Raw genomic sequence first — 13,713 nt, 5'->3', positions numbered from 1 at the left:
GGCTCCAGGCTCTGAGCTGTCAGCACAGAGCCCCATGTGGGGCTCGAACCCATGAGCAGTGAGATCGTGACCTGAGCCAAAGTCAGATGCTTAACTGACTAAGCCACCCAGGCTCCCCTAAATTTTTAAATGTAACTTGGTTTTGGAGTTATCTAGTCCAGCATTGTTAGTCATTAAAAAAAATTTTTTTTTAATGTTTTATTTATTTTTGAGACAGAGAGAGACAGAGCATGAGCAAGGGAGAGGCAGAGAGAGAGCGAGCCACAGAATCCGAAGCAGGCTCCAGGCTCTGAGCTGTCAGCACAGAGCCCAACGCAGGGCTCAAACTCACGAACCGTGAGATCATGACTTGAGCCGAAATCAGACGCTCAACTGACTGAGCCACCCAGGCGCCCCAGTTGTTAGTCATTTTTGAGCAAATTGTTTATGTATACATTTACGAAGAAAAGCCAAAATATACTTCAAATAGGTAATAATAAATACAGAAAATATTAATAGCTTTTTAATGTGCTTTTTGTTTCTCAGTTTTAGGAAAGGAACATTGTAGCTTTGGATTTCTTACAAATAAAATAGTGAAATCATATTGTGAAAGTCTGTTTTTGAGTAATGCAATCAATTAACAACTTTTCCCATCCTACTCATTGATTGACGTTCTCTTTTCTGTGGGAGTGAAAGTGACACGGAATGGTTAAGTATGCTAAATTTCATAGGGTGTCTTAAAAGGAAAAGTAAGCAATGGAGATGAGAACAACATTCCAAGCTAATCAGTCAGAATTGGTGTCATCAATATGTCAAAACTTCATTGTAGTGGCATTTTATTTGTACTACTGCCACTCACACTTTAAGTATATGTGGTCAGGAATGTGCAATATAGTATATTTGACAATTCTAAGTTAGATTGTAAAAGAGCAGAATTGGCATAAAAGCTACATAGGAAATACCTGACCTTATGATGTGTTACAATTGTGGTCACTTCATTTACTAATTTTCTTTTTACTAGTTGTGTAACTCTTTTGAAATTTCTTCATTATTAAACAGTGAAATGAGACGTATTTTTAAAATATTCCATTTAATTTGGTATTTTGGTTTCTAGGTAATTACTACAAAACTGGGAGTTTCTGGTCATGTGCACAGATTAATGGCTGGATCCATGGCAGGTAAGAGGAGTGGGTATATTTCATTTCTGACAAATTAATTTTCTACTAAATACTTAATTTGGTTTAGATAATATTATGACATTGATTAAGTAACATAAATTTTTCATCTTTGTACACGCAGTTATATAAGAAATCATTAATATCCCAACTCAAAAAAAAAGTATTTTACAGTAGGAGAAGGTAAGGAATGGTCTAAATGTATAATTATGAATAACATACATTCCCTTTAACAATTCTACTTCTGGAAATTGTTTTTTTCTTTCAAATATTTTTTTAAAATGTTGGAAAAAACAAGAGGCCACTGCGCCTTTATAAAGAAACAAACATTTGAGGGGCACCTGGGTGGCTCAGTCGGTTGAGCCACCGATTTCGGCTCAGGTCATGATCTCACGGTTTGTGAGTTTAAGCCACGCGTCGGGCTCTGTGCTGCCAGCTCAGAGCCTGGAGCCTGCTTCTGATTCTGTGTCTCCCTCTCTCTCTGACCCTCCCCCACTCATGCTCTGTCTCTCTCTGCCTCAGAAATAAATAAACATTAAAAAAAATTAAAAAAAAAAAAAAAAAGAAACAAACATTTGAATGCCTGGGTGGCTCAGTCGGTTAAGTGTCTGACTTTGGCTCGGGTCATGATCTCACCATTCGTGGGTTTGTGTCCTGCATCAGGCTCTGTGCTGTTAGCTCAGGGCCTGGATCCTGCTTTAGATTCTGTCTCTCCCTCTCTCTCTCTGTCCCTCCCCTGTTTGCACTCTGTCTCTGGCTCTCGAAAATATTGGGGTGCCTGGGTGGCTCAGTCGGTTGGGCGTCCGACTTCGGCTCAGGTCATGATCTTGTGGTTCACGAGTTCAAGCCCCTGTGTCGCACTCTGTGCTGACAGCTCGGAGCCTGGAGACTGCTTTGGATTCTGTGTCTCCCTCTCTGCCCCTTCCCCGCTCATGCTCTGTCTCTCTCTGTTTCTCAAAGATGAATAAACGTTAAAAAAAAATTTTTTTTTAATGAATAAATGTTAAAAAAACATTAAAAATATAATGACTATAATAATACAAACTCTTATACAGTGCAAATATTTCCACTCCCTAAAAACAATCACTAATCACTATTAGCTGTTTCTTATGTATGCTTTTTTTTTTTAAGTTTATTTATTTATTTTGAGAGAGAGAGAGCACAAATGGTAGGGCCAGAGAGAGAGAATCCCAAACAGGCTGCACACTGTTAGCACAGAGCCTGACATGGGGCTTGAACCCACAAACCAAGAGATCATGACCTGAGCTGAAATTGAGAGTCATACACTTAACTGACTGAGCCACCCAGGTGCCCCATATGCTTTTTCCAGTACTATTCTATAAGATTGGAACCTTTCTTTTACCGTTATCTCAAGACTGTTTTCTATATCAATACATAGATCTTTCTTATTTTTTTTAAACGACCTGTGTTATATTCTAATGTATGAATGTACCATGCTTTGTCTTGTTTTTGTTTATTTATTTATTTATTTATTTATTTATTTATTTATTTTTCAACGTTTATTTATTTTTTTGGGACAGAGAGAGACAGAGCATGAACGGGTGAGGGGCAGAGAGAGAGGGAGACACAGAATCGGAAACAGGGTCCAGGCTCCGAGCCATCAGCCCAGAGCCTGACGCGGGGCTCGAACTCACGGACCGCGAGATCGTGACCTGGCTGAAGTCGGACGCTTAACTGACTGCGCCACCCAGGCGCCCCTTGTTTATTTATTTTGAGAGAGAGGGAGAGAACAAGTGGGGGAAGGACAGAGAAAGGGAGAGAGAGAGAGAGAATCCCAAGTAGGCTCCGCACTGCCATGTGGGTCCCAAACCCACGAACTGAGAGATCACTACCTGAGCTGAAATCAAGAGTTGGATGCTTAACCAGCTGAGCCATCCAGGTGCCCCTGAATATATCATGCTTTATTTAATCCAGTCCCCTATTGATTGGTCTTTGGAATATTTTCAGTTTTTGTTTCACAAATAACCATTATACTTGTATTATTATATCTGTAGAATAAATTTTGAGAAGGAAAATTACTTTATCAAAGGATATGTGTATTTAAATTATGATAAGCATTGTCAAACTGATCTTCATAATGCTTTTAATGGCTTTTCCTCCTACTATACCATACCAACAGTGGGTCTTATTAGATTTTTAATATTTGGCAATTATTATTATTATTTTTAATGTTTATTCTTGTCAGAGAGACAGTGTCGGGGGGGAGGGGCAGAGAGAGAGGGAGACACAGAATCCGAAGCAGGCTCTGGGCTCCGAGCTGTCAGCAAAGAGCCCAATGCGGGGCTCAAACCCACGAACCACGAGACATGACCTGAGCTGAAGTTGGACACTTAACCAACTGAGCCACGCAGGCGCCCCAATATTTGGCAATTAATTATGAGTAAGGTTGATCAGCTTTCCAATGTTTATTGACCATTCGTATTTGTTTTACTTGCAACCTGAGTTGTATCTATTTTTTAAATATTCATTTTTGCTTAAAACAACTAGGAAAAATTATGTTTATAAGTTTGGGAATTAGGACATTATTTTTTTTTCTGTCAAGTATTGCTAATAGTTTCTTTCTCGGTTTTAGATTTGTCTTTTAACCTTATTTGTGATTTTTTTAAGAAAAATCATCCACTTCTGAAACCAATATTGCACTGTATGTTAACCAACTAAATTTTAAATAGAAATTGTTATTATTATTATTATTATTATTATTTTGAGAGAGAGAGAATGTGTGCATCAGCAAGGGAGGGGTGGGCTGGGGGGTAGAGAGGATCTGAAGCAGGCTCTGTGCTAACAGGAGAAAAAGCTCAATGTAGGGCTTGAACCCACAAACTGCAAGATCATTACCGGAGCTGAAGTCAGACACTTAACCAACGCAGCCACCCAGGGGCCCCTAAATAGAAATTATTAAAAAGAGGGAGAGAGAGAGAGAGAGAGAAATAAAGTACAATGTAAAAACAACAACAAAAAAGAATAATCCTCCACAATTCTCTCTCTCTTACACATACACACAAATATACATACCCCACACACCCATAAGTTTTACATGCCAGTTGGTTATTCTTTTCCTCTTTGGCTTCAAAATTTTTTGTGGTGTTTAGAAATGCCTTCTCTATTCTAAGATAAAAACATTTGATCATGTTTTCTACTAAAATGTTTTTTATATTGATGATTTTTATGTTGATTTTTTTCATATTTTATTTATTTATTTTAAGGCACTGATAACTTTTTTTTTTAAGTTTATTTATTTTGAGAGAGACAGCACATACATGAATGCGTGTGTGTGTGAACAGGGGAGGGGCAGAGACAGAGCAAGAGAGGGAATCCCAAGTAGGCTCCATGCTCAGTGCAGAGCCTGACTTGGGGCTCTATCCCATGACTATGTGATCATGACCAGAGCCGAAATCAAGAGTCTGATGCTTAACTGACTGAGCCACCCAGTCATCCCTAGTGTTTGTTTTTATGTAAAAAATGAAGTAAGGATTAAATAAAAATTTTTTCCAAATGACTAGCTACTTATGCCAACATTATTTACTTTATAACATGCTTTTTTCTGATTTTAAGCCCCATCTGTATCATATACTAAATTCAGTGATTTTATTTAAGAGAGGAAGTAAAGATGTATACAGTGACATATTTAACAACAGAGATGTTCACTGCAGTTTTATCATATCAAGTTTTTTTATTTTTTATTATTTATTTATTTAAATATATGAAATTTATTGTCAAATTGGTTTCCATACAACACCCAGTGCTCATCCCAAAAGGTGCCCTCCTCAATACCCATCACCCACCCTCCCCTCCCTCCCACCCTATTTTTTTATTTTTTAATTAAAACACATTTTTTAAATTATTTTTTTAACATTTTATTTATTTTTGAGACAGGGAGAGACAGAGCATGAACAGGGGAGGGTCAGAGAGAGGGAGACACAAAATCTGAAACAGACTCCAGGCTCTGAGCTGTCAGCACAGAGCCCGACACTGGGCTCGAATTCACGGACCGTGAGATCATGACCTGAGCTGAAGTTGGCCGCCTAACCGACTGAGCCATCCAGGCACCCCTAAAACACATTTTTAATGTTTATTTATTTTTGAGAGAGAGAGAGAGAGAGAGAGAGAGAGAGCGAGCAAGTGGGGGAGGGGCAGAGAAGGAAGGAGACCCAGAATCTGAAGCAGGCTGCAGGCTCTGGGCTGTCCGCACAGAGCCCGATGCAGGGCCTGAACCTATGACCATGAGATCATGATCTGAGCTGAAGTCCAACGTTTAACCGACTGAGCCACCCAGGCACCCCTCAACAGTTATTTAAATATGTAGCTATAAAAGAGTGGTAAAAAAAATTCCACATATCAGAATATCTAAAGCCTTTGAGATCTGCATATGTGGTATGATGTGGAGAGGAATGGGGACAGATGTGTTGAGCATGTAGGCCTCAAAAGACAACAAAAATCTGGATAGATGTTGGAGACACTATGACTATAGATAATCATCTATCTTCCTGGTTGGGACGACAGGCTTACTCTTGGATGACAGGTCTCAGGGACTTTCCAGGTAGAATATCACACTCTGAAACCAAGGACACTCAACCTTACCTTTCCACCTAAATATATAGTCTTTTTTTCATGGTTCTGCCTTATCCAGTGTTTATTTAGCTCTTTTTAAAAAAATGTTTATTTATTTTTGAGAGAGAGAGGGAGAGACAGATTCCGAAGCAGGAGGCTCTGAGCTGTCAGCACAGAGCCTGATACAGGGCTCCAAACCACAAACCATGAGATCATGACCTGAGCTAAAGTGGGATGCTTAACTGACTTGAACCACCCAGGCACCCCTGTTTAGCTCTTCTTGACTCCTGGTTGGCTGATCCAATTTCAATAAGTAGTAAAAATGATCAGGAGTAATATTCAAAATATTTAGCAACACAACTATAAAGGTACTAATAAATAGCACAGGTTGTAAAAGCCTCCAATTAACTTGTTAGTGTCTGTAGCATGAGATAGCATGTGGTAGTAGTGGTGGTGGGAGTTCTGGTGGGTTAAGAGGGGTACCAGAGCCATGGTAGGGATCTTAGGGAGTTGGAGCAACAGCTGTTTGCCAACTGGTACCGAAATATTTCAGTATGTTACACTGGTATGACAGTGCTGGTTAGCTAACATTAGCTAACAAGTATTGATTATTTGCTGTGTACCATATATAGACCTGAGCACTTGACATGTAATCCGCAGGCACTTAATATGTAGTCTACAGAAAAATACTTTGTGGAAAATGCCATGATTATCTTCATTTTTATAGAAAAGAAATTTTAGTAAAGATTCCAGATTATAAAATGTATGATGTTGTACATTACTGTTTAAATTTTCTTTTAGGCAGTTCTTTCTGCCCATGGGTCCCATCCCTATGCTGTAATATAAACACCTAAAATAAAAATAAGTAATAAATGAATGAATGAATTAATGAATGAATGAATAAATTTTCTGTCTTTTATTTTTTTTAAATTTTTTTTTTTTTTTCAAACGTTTATTTATTTTTGGGACAGAGAGAGACAGAGCATGAACGGGGGAGGGGCAGAGAGAAAGGGAGACACAGAATCGGAAACAGGCTCCAGGCTCTGAGCCATCAGCCCAGAGCCTGACGCGGGGCTCGAACTCCCGGACCGCGAGATCGTGACCTGGCTGAAGTCGGACGCTTAACCGACTGCGCCACCCAGGCGCCCCAATTTTCTGTCTTTTAAATTAAAAAAAAAAAATTTTAATGCTTATTTATTTTTTAGAGCGGGGAAGAGAGAGAGAGAGAGAGAGCACAAGCAGGGGAGGGGCAGAGAGAGAGGGAGACAGAGGATCCAAAGCAGGCTCTGTGCTGATGCAGAGACATCAGTTCACAAACTGTGAGATCATGACCTGAACCTAAGTTGGACACTTAACTGACTGAGCCACCCAGGCACCCCACTGTCTTTTAATATTTAATTTTTTCATTTTAATGTTTAGTTATATTTGAGAGAGAGGCAGATTGTGAATGGAGGAGGGGCAGGGAGAGAGCTGTCAGTCCAGAGCCTGACATGGGGCTCAAACTCAGGAACTGTGGGATCATGACCTCAGCCAAAGTCAGATGCTTAACCCACTGAGCCACCCAGGCGCCCTGTATCTTTTAAATTTAACCTTACAAGGCCGCCTGGTTAAGCCTCCGACTTCGGCTCAGGTCATGATCTCGTGGTCCGTGAGTTCGAGCCTCGTGTCAGGCTCTGTGCTGACAGCTCAGAGCCTGGAGCCTGCTTCAGATTCTGTGTGTCCCTCTGTCTCTATCCCTTGCCTGCTCACACTCTGTCTCTGTCTCTGTCTGTCTCTGTCTCTCTCACAAAAACAAACATTAAGCAGCACCTGGCTGGCTCAGTCGGTTGGGTGCCCGACTTCGGCTCAGGTCATGGTCTAGTGGTTTGTGAGTTCGAGCCCCGCGTCAGGGTCTGTGCTGACAGCTCAGAGCCTGGAGCCTGCTTCAGATTCTGTCCTTCCCCCCCTCTCTGCCCCTCCCTTCTCACGCTCTGTGTCTCTCGGTCTCTCAATGATAAATAAGCGTTAAAAAATTTAAAATAAATAAATAAATAAACAAACAAACAAATAAATAAATAAGCATTAAAATAAATAAATAAATAAATTTAACTTTACAAATGACTGATCAAGGGGCGCCTGGGTGGCGCAGTTGGTTAAGCGTCCGACTTCAGCCAGGTCACGATCTCGCGGTCCGTGAGTTCGAGCCCCGCGTCAGGCTCTGGGCTGATGGCTCAGAGCCTGGAGCCTGTTTCCGACTCTGTGTCTCCCTTTCTCTCTCTGCCCCTCCCCCGTTCATGCTCTGTCTCTCTCTGTCCCAAAAATAAATAAACGTTGAAAAAAAAATTAAAAAAAAAAAAAAAAAACAAATGACTGATCAAAATCCTTTCTTTGAAGGTTATAAGAAAGATTAAGTTGGATTGTGAACATGTGTTAAATCATGGAGACTTTATTTCCTTTTCACAGCACTTGGTATTATTGAATAGCATTATTCATTCAAATGCTATTTCTAGTTTCATTTTTCTGAAATGAAAGACATGTTAACATCTAGTTTTCAGTACATATTAGAAAATAATAATAACCAATAGGAACTTTAATTAGAAAAAATTTTTTTAAGTGTATTTACTTCAAGAGAGACAGAGACAGCTGGAGCAGGGGAGTGGCAAAGTGAGAGGGAGAGAGAATCCCAAGTAGACTCCACACTGTCAGTGCAGGGCCCTACTCTGGGCTCCAAGTCATGAAACCACGACATCATGACCTGAGCAGAAACCTAAGAGTCGGGGGCGCCTGGGTGGCACAGTCGGTTAAGCATCCGACTTTAGTCAGGTCACGATCTCGCGGTCCGTGGGTTCGAGCCCCGCGTCGGGCTCTGGGCTGATGGCTCGGAACCTGGAGCCTGTTTCCGATTCTGTGTCTCCCTCTCTCTCTGCCCCTCCCCCGTTCATGCTTTGTCTCTCTCTGTCCCAAAGATAAATAAAAAACGTTGAAAAAAAAATTAAAAAAAAAAAGAAACCTAAGAGTCAGATGCTTAACCAACTGAGCCACCCAGGTGCCCCATAAATTTTAAGTTTTAAAGAAAAAAGTTTTTAAAAATTCTAGCAATTACAGATAAGACTAGTGCCTCCATTATTCAGTATTTCTATTTTTATTTTACCATGTTTAAGTATTATAATTTACATTTTGCTTCTATGATTATAAATCATTGAAATGAGTGTTCTAGTTAATTTTATTTATATTAGGTATCTTTGCTCCTGTACCTTAGGTGGTCTTTGAAAGTATGTTTGGAAATTTCTATATCTGCCAAAATAAAAACTGGTGTGTTTTTCACAGCCATTTCAACAGAGCTTATTTTAAAGTTTTTCTGAATTTCAAACTTTTCCCTCATCCTATAACTACAATCCAGTACATGTGGAACCTCAGTCAGCCAGAAAAAGGAAAAACTAGTGACTGAGAATCAAGGTTTGTATATTTACAGAGGTCTTTCTCTTCTTTCCTTCTGTTTCAATTATTTGAAATCAGTCTTGTTCTGACAGTTCTTATGGAATGAACAGTGACAGGAAAAAGAGAGAAGAGTTAGAAACTAGAAGTGATAAGCTGAGTTTTGCTTGCTTATCTCAAGCTTTGCTTGCTCTGGTCTACTCCACTTTGGTGTTTTGGCTCAAGGCTGGGAGGTCAAATGTACTGAACACTTCCTGGATCCTGGCTGGCCTCCATTATATTACATTGACCATGGGCAGATCATTTAAGCCTTCTGTAATTCACTCTTCATTTGTTAAAGTGGAGTTTGTGTTTTCCCCACTCCCTCTCTTTCTGAGTTGTTCTGAAAGTCAAAGAACTGCTATGAAAATATTCTGAAAGATCTGAGGTCCTCCTTAAATATGAGGGAATATTATTAAACCTTCCATGCCAGCCCAAGAGACTTATTACATGCTCTTGAGCCAGCCACCTAAATTCCTTATTCCTCTTTTTGTCTCATTTGTAACACAGGGAAATTTTTAGTTTAAATAAAGGTGATATTGGGGGCATTCACTTTCCAATGCCCCCCTCTGTAAAGAGAACTCTCATACTATTCTTACTTTCTGATATACTCTAATAAACTTTTGCCTGCTGCTCAAAAAATAAATGAATAAACAAACAAATAAAGGTGATATTAAAAATATTTAACCATCAGTATAGCATGTGTAGCAACCAAGCAGGTTAGGCTGGATGTCAGCAGTGAGAATGGCTTTACGGTGCTATTATTAGATTATTATCAGAACAGGTTGATTGTTAGAACAAACTGCTCTTTTGAGACTCTCAAAGAGGCGTAGAGGCACATTTCCCAGAGAATTTAATATTTAAAAGAGAATGCTATTCTCCCTTGAGCCCTGATCCAGAATCTAGATGCAATAAGCTTCCTATATTTTTGGAGAAATTACTCTTCTGAGCTAGTAGTATAACTCTTGATTTCAGAACTTTCTTTAGTTAATAGATTTGAGGCCTGATTTGAATGTGGGATGGGCATGATATTCAGATCTCTGCTCTCTAGCCCTTTGGCTCTTTGACTTAATGTCATGCAGTTATTGAAACATCTGATTTCCACATGAAACTACTATACTAAAGGCATCCAGTCACACACAGTTATTCTTTTGAGTAATAATGATTTCAAGTGTGGCTCCCGAATGTCATATTTGAATTAGAGGTTGCACATAACTGTAGACAGGTTATTAGTTCTTTACAGTTGATATTTTTTTAATCATCAGGCTTGATGTAGTGATGTGGTTCCAAAAGACAGGATATAGTAGAATTGAACTTTCTTGGATATCTACTCTAGACCAATTTCCTTAGCTTTCCAGCTTATCTTTTATATCTATGATGCATGGAGCCCTTCCTTTGTCTAAAGTGTTTATTTCAAATGCATTCGTTTTTTTCATTGAACATTAATCTCTTTGGATGTGTACATGAAGTCTGGATGCTGCTCCTACATGTAGCCTCAGATGGGAAGGAAGGTAATGAGCGAGGAGGGAAGCCATCTCTGAAAACTAAAATCTACTTACATATTCATTGAGAAGTTAGAGAGGAAGGAGTTTAATTGATGACGGCTTGGATATGCTCCTTTGCTTCCACCCTGTATTATCCAATTTCTTTAAAAAATTTTTTTTTTCAACGTTTTTTTTTTATTTATTTTTGGGACAGAGAGAGACAGAGCATGAACGGGGGAGGGGCAGAGAGAGAGGGAGACACAGAATCGGAAACAGGCTCCAGGCTCCGAGCCACCAGCCCAGAGCCCGACGCGGGGCTCGAACTCACGGACCGCGAGATTGTGAAGTCGGACGCTTAACCGACTGCGCCACCCAGGCGCCCCTGTATTATCCAATTTCTAATACCTTTTCTGTTCTTTGTAACTGGGGTACAAGAGCACCTGGCTCTAGGGGTCCCAAGCAGACCAGGTTTGGCCACTCACTACTGACAAAATCCAAAGGCAGAGACTGAGTGGTAGTGAAATAAAACGAAATTTGTTTCAGTGAGGCCATCACCTGGAAGACAGTAGACTAATGTCTCAAAGACTGTCTCTAAAGTGCTGAAAATACTTCTAGGTTTATATAAGGAAAATGTGGGACAAAGGTCGGTGGACAGTAAAGGTCAGGTCAACCATTGTCTTGGTGTCATTCACACAGGGTCCTGTTGGCATCTAGCAGTCATCATTGCTTGAGGGGGTAGTTTCAGTTCCCATCAAGGATGCTTGCTGGTCTTTTGCCTGAGTTAAGAGATAAGTTGGAAAGACAAACTTAAGCAATTAGAAAGTACAGATGAAGTCAAAATGGAGGCAGTTGAAGTCCTCCTTCATCTTCCTTCTACTGCCTCCTCCTTGTACAGTGTTACTTCCTCTGGTAAGAAGTTCTTTATGCTTCTTGCTAGAGCAGAATAAAAAATTCATATTTTCCATATTTTCAGAATATGATCTCCAAAGTTTTAATGACCAAGGATCTGTCTTTGGTATCGTGGTTACAAATCGAATTTGCAATCAGAGGATTTTTGTTTTTTATACAGTGATTATGAGGTAGTGTTGAGCTCTTTGAAGCTTTGCAAATCAGCAAAATCTAATTGCTGACTAAAGTATGTCCTTGGTTTACCACAATTCCTGGATTCTAGACTATAGAGATAATAATAAGATTAGCATTTAGGGAAGAAACAGTCTTAGTTTGGATTCATCATTAAGTCCTCAGTTTCTTGATTAAGGGAGAAAAAGAGAAGTTTGCACGTAAACAAAGATTGCAAACATGTCTCAACTTGATTGAGTCTCATTGCTTCCTGGTAGGTGAAGATACACTGCTGTCTGTATTAGATTGTGGTTGTAAAGTGGGGGAATAGGAAAACTATCACACTACTGTTTGAAGTAGGTATTTTCTGATTTCCCTTATTTGCCCTTGGAGGACTTTTTTGACCTCTCTGTAAAGCAGGGCTAGTTAGAATAGTAAGGAAGAGATATGTGAGTATAGAAAAAAGGCTAGAACGGGAGACACTAGGTTTATGAATTGAAAATCCCAGTCACCATTTGGATATATATGTCAGTCTGATTGCTAGCAGTCAAGTTAAGTTCCCACTCAGTTGCATATTCTTCTTCAGTAATCTTCTGATGTTCTTTTTTCTTTTTCTTATTCTTTTTACTGTTCTTTTTTGATTTCTTTTCTTTTTATTTGAAGTCTTGAAGTGTAGGAAGAGATTGAGAATGGAGGAATTTGGGTCAAAAGAGGAGACAAATGATTTGGTTCACAAAAGAAAAGGTCAAAAAACGAATGGCTTGAAAAAGAACATATTGGGAGAGTAATAATAGCTAACACTTAGATATAATATTTACTATATGTTGAGAATTATTTTAAACCTTTACATATATTAACTCACTTAAACTTCATAAAACCCTGATTTGGGTAATGACTTATTATCATGTCCATTTTATAGATTCTGAAGCTGACACCCAGGTTAAGTAAGTTGCTCAAGATCACACAGCCAGTTAGTGGTAGAACCTGATTTGAATGCAAGCAGGCTCACTCTTGGGTCCATACTCATAAGTTCTTTTGACCATTTGATCAATTTTGATCACAACAGTCAAAATTAGTCAGAAATAAATAATATAAAAATAAATTAGCTGAAATGAGAAAAGTTCAAGCCAAGAAAATCTAGTGCTGGATTACTTGACAGGTAGACTATATACATGCCTAAGTCTCCGGCAAAGCAGGGACATTTGGTATTTTTAAAAAGCACTGATGTAGTCATCATGAGGAAAATCAGAACTTAGATGTCCTCAAACTTATTTTACAGTGCAATAGTATTTTTAGTTTCAACAATGCAAGACATAGTAATCTTTTCTGCGGTTAGGGTTTGTAGAAATCTACATCTAGCCCTGTGAGAGGGCTTTATACTTTTATATTTAGAGTGAAGGGTAAAATATGATTATCAGAGGAATATTTCTTACTCCTCTTTATTCCAAAAATAAGTAAACACTTAAAGTCATAAATGAGTGGGGCGCCTGGGTGGCGCAGTCGGTTAAGCTTCTGACTTCAGCCAGGTCACGATCTCGTGGTCCGTGAGTTCGAGCCCCGCGTCAGGCTCTGGGCTGATGGCCCAGAGCCTGGAGCCTGTTTCAGATTCTGTGTCTCCCTCTCTCTCTGCCCCTCCCCCGTTCATGCTCTGTCTCTCTCTGTCCCAAAAATAAATAAATAAACGTTGAAAAAAAAAATAAAGTCATAAATGAGTTTTCAAGATTTACAGAGTACAAAATTATTAAGAATCCTCCCCTTATATTTCAGGGTTTAAAATTATATTGAGGGGCGCCTGGGTGGCGCAGTCGGTTAAGCGTCCGACTTCAGCCAGGTCACGATCTCGCGGTCCGTGAGTTCGAGCCCCGCATCAGGCTCTGGGCTGATGGCTCGGAGCCTGGAGCCTGTTTCCGATTCTGTGTCTCCCTCTCTCTCTGCTCCTCCCCCGTTCATGCTCTGTCTCTCTCTGTCCCAAAAATAAATAAACGTTGAAAAAA

At 39.6% G+C, this 13,713-nt stretch overlaps 1 protein-coding gene across 2 annotated transcripts in view; it reads left to right on the top strand.

The window, feature by feature from the left end:
* Positions 1-13,713, top strand: part of SLC25A16 (solute carrier family 25 member 16) — a 53,903-nt gene that overhangs the window by 15,738 nt on the left and 24,452 nt on the right. For both annotated transcript variants that reach the window (XM_025917706.2, XM_086679878.1), the window contains exon 4: positions 1,094-1,157. In XM_025917706.2, coding sequence (XP_025773491.1) covers positions 1,094-1,157 — 64 coding nt within the window. The remainder of the gene's footprint in view (positions 1-1,093; positions 1,158-13,713) is intronic.

This window comes from Puma concolor, chromosome D2, assembly GCF_028749965.1.
Source record: "Puma concolor isolate L17-30 chromosome D2, mPumCon1.1.hap2, whole genome shotgun sequence".
NCBI lineage: Eukaryota > Metazoa > Chordata > Mammalia > Carnivora > Felidae > Puma > Puma concolor.
The sequence above is the reverse complement of the archived record's forward strand: the minus strand, read 5'-3'. Positions and strand labels throughout refer to the sequence as shown.